This window comes from Vigna angularis, chromosome 1 (assembly GCF_016808095.1).
Source record: "Vigna angularis cultivar LongXiaoDou No.4 chromosome 1, ASM1680809v1, whole genome shotgun sequence".
NCBI lineage: Eukaryota > Viridiplantae > Streptophyta > Magnoliopsida > Fabales > Fabaceae > Vigna > Vigna angularis.
This window is the reverse complement of record NC_068970.1, coordinates 47963376-47982455: the sequence shown is the minus strand read 5'-3', so window position 1 is coordinate 47982455 and position 19080 is coordinate 47963376. Positions and strand designations below refer to the sequence as shown.

Genomic DNA, 19080 nt, shown 5'->3' with positions numbered 1-19080 from the left:
TGGCCACAATGCATGTTCAATGCAAGACATCTTATAATTGAATGTTGGCCATGAGGGGTAAATAATATATACATTATAATCATTAACGCTTGCCATAATAAATTAATACTTGTTGAGTCGTATTTTTTTATTGTCATGTTGTTGTATATGTTTCCAAATTGTTGCCATGTTATTATATGAAGTTTTGGTGTTAATGCATGTTGTCGTGTTGTTTTTATATGAAGCTATAGTGGTGATACATGTTGTCATGGTGTTTTTATATGATTTTGTGGAGTTCTACTTATTGTCATGCCTTTTTATATATGGCCATGTTGTTTTGGTATGTTACCATGATATTTTATACAAGGCCATGCCATTTAGGTTTGTTTTCGTGTTGTTTAGCATGATGTCATGTTGTTATGTTGACGTGTTATTTTGTATAATGCTATATTGTTTGAGTTTGTTTCTGTGTTGTTTTGTATGAAGCTTTGGTTTCTATTAAAATTTTCCAACATCAGTTATTATATTCATTACTACAAAAAAAAATGAGTTTCAATATCAGCTATTTTTTAGTTTTGACATCAGTTCAAACATCGACGTCTTAGATAGAGATGTCAATTTAATGTCAGACTAAAAATGTGACGTTGAATGATGTCGGTCATCAAGCAAACCGACGTCAATTGATGATGGCCAGAAAGGGATCCAACATCTAGAGCGACAGGACCTGCACCATTGAGCGCAATTTTTTGCGAATCTAAAAAAGATGGTAGTCGACACCCATCCTTACCATAAGTGACGTTAATTGTAGTTCTTTTTTTAAATAATTTATTCGTTTTTAATATTTTACCAAATTTGAAAAGCAAAAAATCATTATAATTTGAAGTATTGAATGTTTCCAAAATACATTTTCAAGTTTAAAGTACGAACTAATCAAAACTAAAAGGTTTAATTCGTATTTTGGTCCCTCTTTTCGTAGGGTTTGTTCAAATTGGTCCTACTTTTTTTCAAAAGTTCACTAAGATCCCACTTTTCGCAAAAACGGTACAAGTTAGTCCTTTTTTGTTACGGCGTTAAAAAACTAACGGCACAGCTGGCAGAAAACTGATGGGCTGTACATTTTTTTGTTGACGTGGCACTCTACATGGCAATTGTAACGTCCCAGCAACTCGCAGGGACCATCGACTGCCCCCACAGATCACCACCAGGCTTTCCAGTGTGCTTTGTCCTCACTCGCACACTTTCTGGGAAAACTTCCCAGAAGGTCACCCATCCCAGAATTACTCCAAGCTAAGCACGCTTAACTATGGAGTTCTTATGAGTCAGGCTACCGAAAAGCAAATGCATTTTGGTGATATGAGTAGTCAAATCAATTCCTTTAAGTTATCCTTCAACTGTATAGTCCCATACCTATACAGTCTCCAAATCCCTCTCATTCCGGTGTATGTGGAAGCTGCCAGGAGCCGCTCCTTGTCTGTGCCCCTGCACCATGCTTCTTGCACTGGCGTCACTCCCCGCCCTCGTCTCCGTGCCCGGGTGTCACATGCCCACCAGCTTTTGCTCTGGTTCGTCCTCGAACCACACCGTACTGGGAGAGGCTAGGCTCTGATACCATCTGTAACGTCCCGGAAACTCGCAGGGACCATCGACTGCCCCCACAGATCACCACCAGGCTTTCCAGTGTGCTTTGTCCTCACTCGCACACTTTCTGGGAAAACTTCCCAAAAGGTCACCCATCCCAGAATTACTCCAAGCTAAGCACGCTTAACTATGGAGTTCTTATGAGTCAGGCTACCGAAAAGCAAATGCATTTTGGTGATATAAGTAGTCAAATCAATTCCTTTAAGCTATCCTTCAACTATATAGTCCCATACCTATACAGTCTCCAAATCCCTCTCATTCCGGTGTATGTCCGATTCGTCCATGTACCCCTTCCACCCGAAGCTGCCAGGAGCCGCTCCTTGTCTGTGCCCCTGCACCATGCTTCTTGCACCGGCGTCACTCCCCGCCCTCGTCTCCATGCCCGGGTGTCACAGCAATCACCCATCGCATCTTGCAATTGCAACCTTCAACCTCTGCCCCAACTCTCTTCCTCCCATATGCCCATGGCGTTCCTTCTCATCACCACCTTCTCCTTCTCCTCCTTCTCTTCCTCCTTCTTCCACCCTTTCAATTCCACCTTCCTTTTTTTCCCAATCTCTCTCTGTCTTCTCAATTCTAACCCTAACCTCACCTCTTTCGAAATCTCCAAACTTCAAAAACCGCAAAATATAGTCTGAGAGAACCATCACCCCTGTTCAAACCCATCAATTATTTTCCACTGGGTCACGCTTTCACTCCCAAATTTCCGATTTTTGTATCTGTTTATCGCCTTATTCGCCGTCTCAGGTATTGCTGATGGTATTCGCCGTCCCAAATTATACAATTTGTTTCCAGATGAATTTCTTTCTCTTTCAATTCACAGTAAAATAATGTATTATCAATCACACGCGCCTTTAAGTAATTTGTTTAAGAAAAAAATCAACAATCTGATAAATTGGTAATATGTGATTTTATTTGACCTTTATTGCGATTACATTTTTGTCTGTAGCTTTGTTTTACCTCAACGGGATGAAAGTTTGGCACATACAATGCAAAATCAAAAGGTGAGTTTTAAAATTATTAGCAAAACTTAATAAATAATCAAAAGTGAATGCAAGCTTGGTAACTGAGCAAGTTACGAAGGGTCAAGTCAGCAACTGAATCAACACTAAATATGGTGTCTTTGAAGCTATTAAAGAAGCATTTAAATTAAAAAAAAGATTGGTGGTACATGATTATATTAATCACAATTTCACAACCCACTCAGGCGACTAAATGTCTGAGAAGACACTTTAATCTTTTCTGAGTTACAAAATAAAGATGCCAATGAATTCCAGACAGAAGTTTCAAGAAGCTTTCCCTGGCTCATCATGTCCTCTAACCACATAACTGCTTCATATTGCCTACCTAAGGAGCAAAGACCCTTAATGACAGAATTGTAACTGTTGGTACTGGGCCAGTATGACTTAATTGACATTTTCTCCAGAAGTTGGCTTGCCTCCACATACCTTTTCTCACCACAAAGCATTTCCAGAAGTTGGCTTGCCTCCACATACCTTGTTCGACATCTTGTTCAAGCTCTCGAGTACAGTCATAGAATTTCCGACATTGTATAGGCTTTTCAAGAGAATGTTGTACACTCTAGCAGTTGGTAGACAATTAACTTTCACCATGTCTTCCTCAATTACCTTGATTGCTTCGTTCACCTTACTAACCTTGCACAATGCAGCTACTTTTTCCTCGAAGATAGAATGTATTGGTCTAAAGCCTCTGTCTTGCATTTCCATGATGACCTTATCAGCCTCATCTATCTTACCTTCGGAGCCTTCAGTCCTTTCCTCAAAATTTTACCTAGAATCTCCACAGCTTCTTCAAGTTTTCCAGCATCACATAAAGCATCCAAAAGAGTTCTATAGACTACAATATCCTCACCATTACCTTTCTGTGAGATCCTCCAAAACATTGTATACAACAAATGGGTGGCCTCATGTAACCTCCTGTCTTGGCACAATCCCTTCATCAAAATTGCATAGCTGTCCCTATTAGGGTAGCAACTTTGATAATCCATCTCTTGGAATAACTGCAGTGCCAAATCAGAGCGACTCTTCTGGCAAAGAGCATACATAAGCAAGTTCAATGCTCGAACCCGAGACCTCACTTCCCAACCACAAGAGCTCTCAACAAAGAGATGGTGGGCCATTTCAAGCCGGTTCTCATTCACCATTATCTGCAAAATGGTGTTGAAGGATTCTGTCCAATTAACATAGTTAAACTGAGGAATTGTTTTGTACAGAGACATTGCTTCATCTAGTTAGCAAACTCTTCTTACAGGTGATAAATTCAGCATCACATAAAAAATTGTAAATTAAATTAACTTGTCAAAGACAAAACAACAATAAAGTTCAAAGGCAACAATAATAATAATATGGGTAAGATGTTGCATTTATTGCAGAAAATTGTGTGTGTGGAAGTATCCGCAAAAATCCCGTGAGTGGGTAAAGATGCATCAGCTGGGAGTGAAAGCGTGACCCAGTGGAAAATAATTGATGGGTTTGAACAGGGGTGATGGTTCTCTCAGACTATATTTTGCGGTTTTTTAAGTTTGGGGATTCCGAAAGAGGTGAGGTTAGGGTTAGAATTGAGAAGACAGAGAGAGATTGGGAAAAAAAGGAAGGTGGAATTGAAAGGGTGGAAGAAGGAGGAAGAGAAGGAGGAGAAGGAGAAGGTGGTGATGAGAAGGAACGCCATGGGCATATGGGAGGAAGAGAGTTGGGGCAGAGGTTGAAGGTTGCAATTGCAAGATGCGATGGGTGATTGCCATGTAGAGTGCCACGTCAACAAAAAATGTACAACCCATCAGTTTTCTGCCAGCTGGGCAGCTGTGCCGTTAGTTTTTTAACGCCGTAACCAAAAAGGACTAACTTGCACCGTTTTTGCGAAAAGTGGGATCTTAGTGAACTTTTGAAAAAAAGTAGGACCAATTTGAACAAACCCTACGAAAAGAGGGACCAAAATACGAATTAAACCAAACTAAAACTAAAAGAATAAAATAATAAAATATAAAAGTATTAAAACTAAACTAATGAATGTCTTTAAGAAAAAACAAATGTTGCTATGGTATAAAAGATATGTTTCCCACTCCTGTCATATCTTCATGATTATGTCCTCTGTTTTAGGTGATAGATTCTTGAAGCACTGCAAAAATAGCACAACTTCATTAAGTTTACATTCTAAAATTTAAAGTTGAATGTAGTTGAAAAGGGGAGCAATGTGAGTGTTAAACTCATTCCCTGTGTCTGTTTGTTATGATGACAACACATTGATTGTAACAACACATAGATGTTGTCATGACACAACAGAAATGTGTATTTGTGATTGATACATATGTTGTTATGAAAAATTTTCTTGATGAATACATATGTTGATATGTTGATTAGTTTGCATACTTCTGTGATCATAATTGTGCTTATATCTCTGTATGCATACTGAATATTTTTGTTTGTTAAAACCACAAGCACAAAGCAACTCTGTATGAAATAATCGATTACAGTGATGTTGTAATCAATTAAGTTCATCAGATAGCTTATGTTTTTAAACTGGGGCAAAACAATAAGTTTAAATCGATTACATTAAGTGTAAAATCAATTAAAACTTGTGTCTTTGCAAACATATTGTTGAAATGTGCTGTGATGGGTTTTTGAAGAGAAAAATTTTCAAAATCTGTTTAAGTGAAGAACTTAATCGATTACACTGGTTATGTAATCAATTAATTTTGTTATAATTTGAAAATTGTTTTCAAGCTTAGTCATATCTGCAACAACAGTCATATTTTTAAATATGTTTGACTAGCATCTATTGCAGATCGATTATATTAATTGTGCATTCAATTGGAAATGTGTTAGTTGTAATAAATGCATCGAGACAAATGTTTATTCATCAAATGATATGAACATAAGATACTTTCTCAAGGCTAAACGTTTTGGTGGTCACTTATCAAATGATGTTTTCTATAGAATGCTTTGCATGATATAACATTGTATGAATATATTTTTTTTAGTCTTAGCACCATATGAGATAGATTTTTGTTTTCATAAGTGGCTAACTTACTTGCTCATATAGTCTATTGAGAAACTTCAATGAGAGACACTTGTTCTTAGACCTTGTTTATGATTTTCTAATCCATTCAATCAGTTTGGTCTAGAAAGCTTTACTTCAAATCTAGCTTCAGACGTTATAGGATGCTTCTAACGCTACTTGTTTAAAACAACTTTTCCTACACAATAATATTTTGTTTAATTTTGACTGTTAAACTTTAAAACTTGAGTTGCTTATAGTCTACTCTTTAGACGATTTTTGTGTTAACACATACACACACACACAAACAGAGACGCACACACACACACACAAACAGACAGACACAAACACACACACACACAAACAGACATACACACAGAGAGACACACATACAGACACACACACGAACACACAAATAGACACACACAGAGACACATATACAGACACACACAGACATACACACATAGACAAACACACACACACAAACATACACACACACACACACGGACAAACACACACAGACACAACACACACACTTAGGCACACTAACAGACACACAAAGAAACACACAGACAGACACACACACACACAGACAAACATACACACACACAGACACACACATATACAAACACACACACAGATACATACACAAACACACAACATACACAGGCACACACACAAACACACAGACACACATATACACACAAACACACACAGACACACATACACTGACACTGACACACACACACACATACACACACAAACACACACACACACACACATACACAGACATTGACACAGACACACAAACACACACACACACACACAGACAAACACACACAGACACAGACACAGACACAGACACACACTCACACACAGACACACACACACACACTCACACATAGACACACACACTTACACACAGACACACACACTCACACACAGACACACAAACACACACATAGACAAAGACATAAACACATACACATACACACACACATACACACACACACGCACACACACACATTGTAAAATAAGAACTTAGACCATAAAATGTGTTTATGAAAATACTCTAAGGTTTTTATAATTCATAAATAACTTATTTTATTTAAACATCTGTGAAAACATGCAAAATACTCAATAAGAGAAATTTGAATTATGTATTTAACTTTTTAATGACTTTTTTGCAATATCAGTGGTTAAAGCAGCCATATGACATTTTAACTTGATAAACACATTGTTAACAAGTTTTCATAAGATAAATGTTGGATGAAGATAGTCAATTTCAAGCTTAAGTTGACAAACACAATGTCAATTTTTTTTTGAAAACTCGTTTTAGAAAAAAAAAACTCTTCTTCTTTGGTGAAAATTGGTTTAATAGGATGCAAATAGAAAAAAATAATGCAAACAATTATTTATTATGGATATTCTATTAGTTCATTTATTAAACAAGATTATGTCAAGTTTTTTATGAACAAGATCAAGTTATACTGTGTAAACTAACATTGCAAAATAAGGTATAAGTGTTCATCAAATTTTAGTCACACTCATGGATAAAACTGAGTAATATTTGGAACACAATCACTCCTGGTCAAGATTATGTATTATTTAGAACACAACTACTTCTAGATAAGACCAAATATTATATGGAACACGTCTGCTCCCAACTAAAATCAAATATTCTTTATAACACAATCACTCTTGGCAAAGACAATTGTTTACAAAGTAAGTAATCTAAATGTTCATAAGTTTTCTTACTAAAGAAAATGTTGCATCTTACAACATATACAAGATGAAGTTCAATCTTCTATACTAGTTATGGAATACAAATAATGTTCTTTTCTATAAAGCACTATTGTTGTGAACAATTGATGAAGACCCATATTAGTTCTTTAGGAATATGGTGTTAATAGTGAAGAAAATCCAAGGAAGATCTTCACTAGACACTAAAATAACTAAGAGGTCATCTAGATGTGAATGTTCACTTTCCAAAGATTCAAGAAGAAGGGTAGTTGAATTAAGTAAACTTAACACAACACATAAAAGTAAAACAACATAGTCAAATAGTATAAGAAAAAATATGAACCAAAAGAGAAGCAAAATATGGAGTATAAGAAGAAAGACTAGAAGGGGGAGGGGATTAAGGCGTTGACAAGCCACTTAAGGGGGTACAAGGCTCACCAATTTCACTATAAGTAAATGTGGCACCATTTGAGTCCTAAACTCAAGATAAGACTTAAAAGAATAGGATAGTCTCAAGAGAACTCTCACAAATGGTCAAATATAAGTGTATAATCTCCAAATATTCACCCTTTTTACAAGTTTAAGAGACCTTCTTTTATAGGTGATGGAAAGAGTCTTTGCAAAAGCACAAACTAAAGGACATGAAAGCAAATACAAGGGAAATTCTTCTAGAAACTATGTCATCTCAAAAGGACTCATTGATGTGAGGCATGACCTAGCTTGCCTATCAAGTCTCTCATAGGCTCCTTTGACCTTCTAGAAAAAAGTCAACTCCAAGCTTTCCGTGTTCTCCAAAAGGTGCCACATATGTGTGGATGCAAGCCCAAGCCTCTCCTCTCTCCAAGTAGTGTTATCCTCCTCCAAGATGATCCTAGTAAATCCTATAAAACAAACATAAGAGTCAACAAATCAACTTAAGTCAAGTCAACAAGTCAACCTAAACACAAGTCAACATAAACAAATGCTAAATAAAAAATTTGATGATTGATTAGAGGCCCCCTTTTTGTCATGCTCCTAGTCATCCTCCTAAGAAGGTCCTTTATATTCTCATGAGGAGTCATGGACTCATCAATATTTCTTCTTCAAGGGTATCTTCTGTTTATAAAGGATTCGAAGAAAGAGTTGTTTAGAATCCTTTCTAGCCATTAACATCTTTAGGGAATTTTTTTTCTTCAAGTTATGTTTGTGCATGTTAACGCATAAAGATGCATTAGATGCTCAATTGAATATCTTTTCCCGAAACAACATTCTAATATACAGCATGGCTTATCAAGCCTAAGTGAGATAATTTTTATCCAAATTGAAGTAAAGCACATGATCATACAAGGTTGATGGTCCATGCATAACTTAGATGCCATATTTTCAAAAAGCTATTGACATAAAGCAACTTTGACACATTCTTCAAGTGATCTTTGATATTAAAAGACTGTCGTAAGATTCTCTTATAAGATGGAAGTGTTAAACGTTATCTTCATATATAGAAAAAACATGTGTAATATTCGAGTTGTACCATGAAAAACTTAAGAGTATGTATCTTTATTTTTTTTTTAAGTGTTAGCTTATTAGACAGAAAAAAAATACATGCAAGTTGCTTTATTTTTGTTGCAGTCAAACACACCATTTTGCATTTGAAACATTGCATCTATCATCATCAAATAAAATATTTGCATCTATAATGATTTGATGTTAATATGAAACAACTTACATGTTTTATAATTTAAATTTACATATATACATGTTTTATAATTTAAACAACTTAGAATCTCATAAACTTTTATCTAAGAATATCTCGACTTCAATGTTGAATTTGTAAATAGTTTTGTGTATAATTTTTTTTTATTAAATTTAAATTTATAACACATCTACACTTTTACTATACAATTTCAATAATTATAAATAGGCTTAATTATTAATTTGGTCATTATTTTCGTTAAGTTTTTTTAATATGATCTTAATTTTTCTTTTCAATCAAATTTCAATTTTCGTTAAATTATTCAATTTAGTTTTTTTTCTAACATTATTTAAATCATTAATAATATAATGTACAATCGAACGCATTACTGTATCAAATTAGTATTTAAATCTTATATATGTTTTTATTTTTTCAATTAAGAAACATTATTTTACCGACATAATAAAACTTCATCGATAATATAACGGTTATATATATACATATATATATATATATATATATATATATATATATATATATATATATATATATATATATATATATATATATATATATATATATATATATATATATTCTTAATAGTTGGTTAGATTAAGATTAAGGTTCTCTATCTAACATCTTTCCAAAGTATGATTCTGAATTTTCTAATCACATATATTATACACCTTTTAATGTTAAGGAATACAATTATGATTTTTTTTGTCTAAAAATAATATTTTAGCTAAACACAAGTAAGGAAAAATGATGAAAATTAAAAATTTAAGTTGAAATTTCATAAATTTTTATTTAAGTCGCTTTTAAAAAGAAGTAAGAAAGATAAGTCTTATTTATAAAAAAACATAAAAAATTACTCTCATGTTAAAAATAGAAATAATATGATTATCAATGTAAAGATAGATGAGTGGATAATTTAAAATATTTAAATAAGGTTTTAGTTTTTGCAACTATGACTTTATATATATTTACATAATTTTATTTTACTTTATTGAATTAAATTTTAATTTTTGTAATAATTTTTATTATTTTACATATTAATATGTATATTTCTTATAATTTTATTTGAATTTTAATTAAGATATTTAAACTTAAGTTAAGTTCATTAGAACAAATTTTGATAATTATTTTGAAAAAAAATAAGGCATATTAATTTTTATATATTAAAAATTAAAATGATTATAGCTTTTTAAAAGATTAATATGTGTTAAGTCTTTTATCTTTCATGAAAAAAATGGATTTCATACTATTTTAAACTTTAAATCATTTTCATTTCTAAACTTTATTAATAAATGAATATAATCTTTATTACCAAACAATATTAAATATTTAATGTTGTAAAAACAACATTGTTACATATGTGTTCATATACTCACATAAAAACATACATGACTTTTAGAGTTTAGGATCAAATTGTATTATGAATAAAATCCAATTTTATACCATAATTTAGAATTAAAATCATATTTAACCTTTTTAAATTTATAATAGTTTATAACAATTTTTTTAATTCTTATTTTTAATTATAATTACTTTTACACTGAAAATGTAAAATATTAATCAATATAATCATGATAATAAAAAGTATATTTAATCATTGTTTTAGTAGGTAATTTAGTTAAGCTATATAGTTATTATTTGATATAAAATAAGTAATTATATATATATATATATTCAATATGAGAAGTAATACTTTTTACATCTCTGAATCTAAATTGGTTTTCCAATTAATGTGAAAAACTGTTTTTAAAAATTCTTGTTTTCCACATACTGTCACACAAAAAAAGTAAGACATACTTACTGATTTGATAAAAAAAATATACTTACTTTTACCATATACAAATTATTGTGAATTTACTAAGTATGAAAATCGTGATTTTTTTATAAAGATGTCAATTTTAAATTTGAAAAAAACAATAATTAAGTCTTCCTACTCTTATTAAATATAATTTTTCAATCTTTCTTCCTTGACTCTTTCCCTGCATCATTCTCAAAATAAACATTTCATAGTTTAAAATTATTTCAAAAAGTAGGTATTCACATTTTGTGCGAAAACTAAGCCTTGCAGCATTAAAAAAGATAGTTAAATAAATACGTAATAAATAGTTGTTTGTCCAAAAGAACGAAGAAAGGTGGTAGAAGCTTTTGCATCACTTTATGTGCATTAAGGACTTTGCTTCTTTTGTAAACTCCTATGCATGAAAATTCCTTCTCATGTTGTTACTATTTTGTTACTCTTACTTTTCCCTCTCCACCATTGATTGCTTGCTTTTATCTTTGCCTTGTGCAACTCTATGAAACTAAAACATGTGCTAATACTATAAACAATAATTTATTTTTCAACTTTAGTATAACACAATAATTGCCTATGCAAGTACCTACTTATTATGTACAATAATATTCCTATCAGGAATCATATTATAATATTATGTATGGTGGATATTAATTAATGTTTTATTATTAAAGACTTGCATTTCTATTAAGACATAATCACATCTCAAATCCTTCCTATTTATAATTAACTCTTTATTAAATTTTGTTGTATATTGAATATTAAAAAAAATTAATTGAGTTTTTATAATTTAATTTTTTTTCATAAACTATGTGATGACTTTTATTTATTTTTTGTTATTTTATTTATTTGTTTTTGTATATTAAGAAATGAGTTTATGTTGTTAATATGTTAAATAACAAACGTCTTTTATTTCTTTCATTAAAAATATGTTAGATAATGAGATCATCGCAATATTATTTTATAATAACAAACACCCTAAAACTTAATCAAACCTTTTATTAATTAATAAACTATTGTAACCATGTATTTGTAAAGATTTTTGTAATGTCCTATGTACACAAATAAAGAACATAAAGTATAAACGAATACTCTTAATTATTTAATAAAGCTTTTAAATAAGCAGCAAACAAAATATAGGGAGAGAATAGTAGAGTGAAAATGTTGATTAGCCTCATAATTTGTTTGCTAAATCTGTAAGATAAAACAATTATTTTATTGCAAATAAAACCTGACCTCAGGTTATACCATTTGTTCACATTTACCTTGTAAGAATATCAACCGAATGTTTGGCATTAAAATTGAAAAATGATCTTTATTATTAGAAATGTCAAGAAGAATGCATTAAAAGTTATGAAAATATATTGAGAATGCTTCTTACCATCAATTTCCATTTTAATATTTTAACAACTGTCCTAAGCACTCAGGTTAGTGTTAAATAGTAATGCTTCTTTAAAAAGTACAACTTAATAAAGTAACTTTAAAATTGCTTTCATCTTCAAACTTGCCATCATGTGGAAATAAAGCAGAATTTCATTTGAGGGCAAAACAGAGACTAAGGTCGAAAAACAGGCCTAATAAGTTAAAAACTGTGCATTTTTACTTGCATATAATAAATACCTGGTAGAAAATCAGTAACTATGCAGTGTCTTTTTCTGCATTAAATGAATACTATCATTTTTCCTTCTCATGACAGGAAAACACATAAATTATATTTATACAGTCTACAACTCAACTAATCCTCATCAAAACCCGCATCATGCATGTCCACGTCACCATCGTCGTTGTCCTCAGCTTGTGCTTGATCATCAAAGGTTGCAGCAGTGTTGGGCTGTACATCATTATCTACTGTATCAGTGGGTCCAATCACCTGAGATGGTTCGGCTACCTTTTTTTGCATGGAGGCCAGACTGTCATCACTGAAGAATGATGAATATGGTTGAGAAACCTGCAGATGGAAATTGTTTAGTTCTTCTTCAGCTTGGTGAAAAAGTTTCTTGGTTCCATAATCTAACCAGATAGATTCAGGTGGACCAACAAACGAATACTTATGTAGACATTATAGATAAAAGGAACATGTACTAATGGAGAGTGGAAACTCTGATCAATTAGGCTCAATTAAAATTCTTATTTTAACGGATCAAATTCATGTATTGCTACGTATAAATGACTTTACTTTGAATAAACAGTCCCTTTTCTCTGCACTTTCCACTAGCTTGTTCCATTGTTCACTCCTCCTTAATGTTGAGGCAGATCCAACCACCTATAGCAACAACATAAAAATGGATCGATATTCAGGTGTATGGACCAAATGAAATCCATGAATCATCACATTAACAAAAAAAGACATAGTACCAATACTGCTGACTTTGCTCTAGTGATCCCAACATTCATCCGTCGGATGTCTTCTAAAAAACCTATGCCTTTATCTTTGCTTGCCCTGACACATGAAAATATTGCAATGTCCTTTTCCCGTCCCTGAAAGAGAGTAAATTATGATTTATTTCTTCAATTCCTAACGTTTTTTAAAACTTTAAATTTATAATTTAATCAAGCCAAATTACACAATGAAGGCTCGTCTATGGTGCAGTGCAACAGTTCATAACCAGCTATCTATGCACTCGTAATCTTAGTCTTGCAAATGACAGGTTTATTGTATTCCAGATGGTAAACAATTAAAACCTTTTTCAAGTATTTGCATAATTTCCTGTTAAATAATCAGCAATAAAAGTCAAAATGAACATGAAGGATATCATGCAATAAACACTACGCTAGTTTACCTGGCAACCATCAACAGTACATATATCCACTACTTTCTCAGCTGACATTCCAAAGATCTCCTCAAAACGTTTTTGGAAGAGCTTGACTTGTTGACTATAGGGTGATATAATTGCAACTTGGTTACCAGATTTGAGTGCCGGATAAAGTGAAATCAGTTTTTGATACAAGAATAGAACAAAGTCAACTTCCTCGATATTAATCCATGAACCACTCCCAGATGGTTGAGTCTCTTTTCCCTCGTGTATATCAAAGAAGCAGAAGGGGCCAAAGCAGCGGTAATCATGCCATGCCCGTATTGTCCGTGATTTCACCTCATCCCCATCTTGCAATGAGTCTCCATAAAACTCACTGGAGGGAAAGCTTCGTATCTGTTCGATCATTACATAATAAAACCCATTCAGAAAAATTCACAGGAAATTTCAAAAAGAACAAAGTAATAAAAAAGAATATAATGATGAGTTTTCTCCACAGAAAAGTAATAAAAAAGAAAAACAACTCAAGGACCAAATACTAAATGATATTAACATAATCCCTTGATGCAACACGATAAAACTGATTAACAGGAACATGTTATATTCTCTGTTATGTGATACAATCAAATCCTAGGGATAAAACTCCAGGATTTTAGAAGTGTGGTACACGACAGAATTTGAATCGGACCAGAGTAGTATTTATATTGAAATGAAGCAAAGAGTAGAGGAGAATCGTCTATTAAAATGTGGAAAAGAGGAGACTTTTAAGAGAAACAAAACCATTAATAGATCAGAGTTCCCATGCAAAATGGTAATTTAGGAAAACAAACCCAAACCCCCTCCCTCCCTATCCTGGGGAAGAACTTCTCAAGCTGCCCAAAATAACTTTCCAGCTTATCCCCCTCCAAATGCTTACTACTCTCCCTCCCTCCAGCACAATTCTTGCATCTCCACTCTCTTTCTGCTAGCTGCCCTACTTTTCTCTTTCAGCTGGTGCCACTTCATTCCTTTTACACTCATACACAAGCAGGCCTAATTTATGAGGCATATTTGTCCCTTTTTCTATTCCCGTAAGCCCCCTCATTTTCCATATATACCTTCGTTGTAGGCCTATTAGTAACGTGGAATATATCAAGATCAAATGCTACGAAAGTGTAGCCTGGGATATTCTCTAGATATTCCATTTGTAAGTCATCAATTTAAAACAACCTGTACTGTTTCTCATTTATATTCTTCAATCTAAAATATTGCCTAACTCAGTTTCTTGATTAGGTATCATTAAATGTCATTCCTTCAAAACCATAATTCTACTGCACTTAAATTTTGCTAAGAAATCCACCACTATAATACCACTTAAGCAACAGAGCCAACATGGCCCCGGTATTTCACCAGCAAATGAGGCAATTCTTAGGTCTGAACCAATTGAACTCATTTGGCCACACGAAGACCACGTTAGAGAAATTAATTTTGCAAGATTCTGCTTAACATGTATTACAAATGAATTATGGCCTATGTATACTCCAAAATAATTCAAATGGGGAAAGATTGTCCACACCTTACGAGCAGTATTTTAGCCATATTCTTAGCTAATACAGAACATGTTAACAGTATGCACCAACCTCAGGATGCATTCGATATTGGGTCTTCAACATTTTAACTGGATAACCAGCCTCCATCAATCTTTCAAATAAGCTTGTGCCGTATCTTAATTCATGAAACAATAAAGCCAAAAACTCGTGTTAGAAAAAAGAATGGTTTAATGTATTAAAATCATAATCACCACAAAACTAATTGTTTACCTGTGATTCTTAGCAATGTCCGAAATTACAGTTGCTGGAAGTTGAGCTGGATCACCAACCTTTAAAAATGTTGCAACAAAATGAAGCCTCAATAAGGACAACATTAGTCAAAATTACTTAAAAAGTCTGTAAACCAACAAGCTTTTAAAAGGGTTCAACAATTGTATAAATATATTTCCACTGTCCAGGCCTTTGTCTAAACATTAGCAATTAATAGACAAGAATTATCAATCCCATTGCTGTATACCATTTCACATTGTTTTGATTAAGAGCTAATATGAATAATGGATTTTCTTTCTTCGCACATGCTGTCAAAATGCATTTTTTTTCCTCAATTTATATTTTATACATCATATAGAATATTGTTCAAACATATATTACGATAAGTAAAAGGTAAAATGATGTAGGTTCCTGTAATGCAAGGATGAGCGATGTAAAGTACCAGAAAAACTTTTTTGCATTGATTGGCTAACGGAACAAGAGTTGCAGGCTCCACCTGTCATAAAGAGTTGAAATAAAATAAGCAACATCGTTTTAGATGTTATTGACAATCTTTAATCTGCTCATTAGTAAAATATTAGTTATACAGCCGGAAACCACATATAATAAACCTTTTCAACTTTCTAAGAATGCCCATTTTCATTGCAACTTAGGAAAAAAGATTAAAGTTATTAGTCTAGTTTAGTAAATAAATATTGTCCCTAAAGAATCTTGTTACGAAGTTCCTCCTTGTGTATTTGGTTCTATTGGAAGTCTCACATCGACTAAAGATAAAGGCCAATTTAGAATATATATATATATATATATATATATATATATATATATATATATATATATATATATATATATATATATATATATATATATATATATATATATATATATATATATATATATATATATATATATATATAAGTGGGTGCAAACCTCACTTTACAAGCCGGTTTTAGGAGGTTGAGTTAGGCTTAAAATCCACTTCTTAACATGGTATCAGAGCCAGTTAGAGTCTATCCTAGCGATATTTGTTGTTTGTTGGGTATATAGTTCCACCCGCTATTGGACCACCCATTAATGTCTAGTCTCACGTTCGAGATGTATATACCTCGGCATGAAGGGGTGTGTTGGAAGTCCCACGTCGACTAGAAATAAGACCAATTTAGAATATATATATATATATATATATATATATATATATATATATATATATAAGTGGGTGCAAACCTCACTTTACAAGCCGGTTTTGTGGGGTTGAGTTAGGCTTAAAGTTCACTTCTTGACAGGTTCTACTTTTTTCATGTATGATATTGTTAGGATATTTATCCTATTTTATCATCATTATAGTGTGTCAAGGGTTACCCTATTTATCATGATTATATTATGTCTAGGATTACCCTATTTATCATGATTATATTGTGTCTAGGGTTACCCTATTTATCATGTACTTGTGTATCAATTTATTCTTATAAATAGAAGATTGTGAGAGGGATCAATTAAGCCATCTAGAATTATTTTACAGTTTCAATCTTAAGTTGGTATCAGAGCGGGTCGATCCCGCTCTGGTTTCTGTCTCGTAATATATATCTGTCCGGCGCCCAGTTCTTTGTCGCCCGCCGCTGCCCGCTCCTGCCCGCCGCCGGCCACCGTCAACCGTCGGCCACCGTCGTCCGTCGCCGGCCACCGTCACCGCCGGCCACCGCCCGTCGTTGCCGGCCACCGTCGTCCATCACTATCACAGTCTCCTTCGTCTAAACCCTTAGGGTTTTCTTGTTCTTCGTTAGTACTATTCGTCTTCTTCAGAAATGGCGTCTGGCAGTACTCTTTCCTTCTCTGGAAGTCCATCAATTACCTCCGAGAAGCTAAATGGAAAAAATTATCTATCATGGTCTGCTGCCGTTGAAATGTGGTTCCTTGGCCAAGGGCATTATGACCACCTTGAGTGAGATGGAAGCCATGTGCCTACTGAAAAAGTTGATCAGTGGAAACAAGCAGATTTCCAGTTGTGTGCCCTGTTATGGCAATCAGTGGAACCCAAACTTTTTGTATCTTTGAGGGCTTTCAAAACTTGTCACTCCTTTTGGAAGAAAGCCCAAAGCATTTATGCCAACGATATTCAACGTCTCTATGACACTACGAATAAACTTGCATCTCTTAAAATGGCAGACCATGATATGGTGTCCTTCATGGCTGAAGCCCAATCTGCTGTCGAAGAACTTAGGATGTTTTTGGAAGTAGATCCATTAGAGGATATAAAAAAGAAACTAGACAAATTCTACATGGTGTTGATCCTTCGTGCCCTACATCCCGATTTTGATCATCTCAGAGATCAACTTCTAACTAGTCATGAGGTCCCCTCTATGGAAACATTGACCACTCGCCTTCTGCGTGTCCCGGTATCTCAAACTCAAGAAGCGCATGAACTAGTGGAACCATCTGTCATGGTTGCCACACGAGGAAGAGGAGGACGTGGCACTAGAGGAGGAGGACGAGGAGGTCGGGGACGTACTCAATGCACATATTGTAAAAGGATGGGTCATACTCAAGAGAATTGCTACTCCTTACATGGTTTCCCTTCCAAAACCGCCAATATTTCGAAGACTGAAACTTCCACTTCGAAAACTGAAACCTCCACTTCTATGTTTTCTGAGGATGAATATCAAGAGTATTTAAGGTTAAAGTCTAACAGCTTGGCACAACCATCTCAATCTCCCAATACATCAACATCTTGCGTTTCTCAATCTATGGAATGTCAAAATTCATGGGTAATTGATTCAGGTGCTTCTGATCACATTTCTGGTAATACCTCTTTGTTCTCATCTATTTCCTTTCGAGAAAAACCTCATTTCATAACCCTTGCAAATGGATCCAAAACTTCTTCCAAAGGAGTCGGTCATGTTTCTTTGTCTCCCTCCCTCAATCTCAACTCAGTCCTTTTTGTCCCTAATTGTCCTTTTAATTTAATTTCCTTAAGCCAGTTGACTAAAATGTTAAATTGTTCAATAACCTTTGATCATAAATCTTTTGTTATACAGGAGCGTGGTTCGGGGAGACAGATTGGAGAAGGATATGAAGCTGGCGGATTATACCATTTTGGATCTCGTCCAAGGGTGTCTTGTGTTGCTGCTCCTAATCCTAAAGTGCTACATGATCGACTTGGCCATCCTCATTTGTCCAAATTAAAAAAGATGTGTCCTGAACTTAGTGGTCTCCAAACCTTAGAATGTGAGTCATGTCAATTAGGAAAACATGTTAGATCTTCCTTTCCTAAAAGGTCTCAATCAATATGTAATTCTAGTTTTTCCATCATCCATTCTGATATATGGGGACCTAGTCGTATCTCCTCCTTTGGTTTTAGATATTTTGTTACCTTTATTGATGAATATTCAAGATGTACTTGGGTTTATCTTATGAAAAATCGTTCTGAATTATTAGCTATCTTTACATCCTTTTTGAATGAAATCAAGAATCAATTTGGTCAAGTAATCAAAATATTAAGAAGTGATAATGCAAAAGAGTATTTCTCATCCTCCTTTTCTGCCATCTTGAGTTCCCATGGTATCTTACATCAGTCTACTTGTCCTCATACACCACAGCAAAATGGTATAGCAGAACGAAAAAATAGACACTTGGTTGAAACTGCTCGTACCCTTTTGCTTGGTGCCCATATTCCTGTCCATC

General features: G+C 33.6%; 1 protein-coding gene and 1 pseudogene across 3 annotated transcripts in view; both read right to left on the bottom strand.

The window, feature by feature from the left end:
* Window positions 1-2780: 2780 nt before the first annotated feature.
* LOC128194066 (pentatricopeptide repeat-containing protein At1g05600-like) lies at window positions 2781-3862 on the bottom strand (annotated as a pseudogene).
* An 8569-nt stretch (window positions 3863-12431) lies between these two features.
* Window positions 12432-19080, bottom strand: part of LOC108321033 (probable helicase MAGATAMA 3) — a 30465-nt gene continuing 23816 nt past the window's right edge. For all 3 annotated transcript variants that reach the window (XM_052880157.1, XM_017552660.2, XM_052880163.1), the window contains exons 14-20: window positions 15848-15901; window positions 15406-15464; window positions 15226-15310; window positions 13634-14002; window positions 13209-13331; window positions 13030-13116; window positions 12432-12801 (exon numbers count right to left, since the gene is read on the bottom strand). In XM_052880157.1, the coding sequence (XP_052736117.1) occupies window positions 12589-12801; window positions 13030-13116; window positions 13209-13331; window positions 13634-14002; window positions 15226-15310; window positions 15406-15464; window positions 15848-15901 (990 nt within the window). In that variant the 3' untranslated portion in view covers window positions 12432-12588. The remainder of the gene's footprint in view (window positions 12802-13029; window positions 13117-13208; window positions 13332-13633; window positions 14003-15225; window positions 15311-15405; window positions 15465-15847; window positions 15902-19080) is intronic.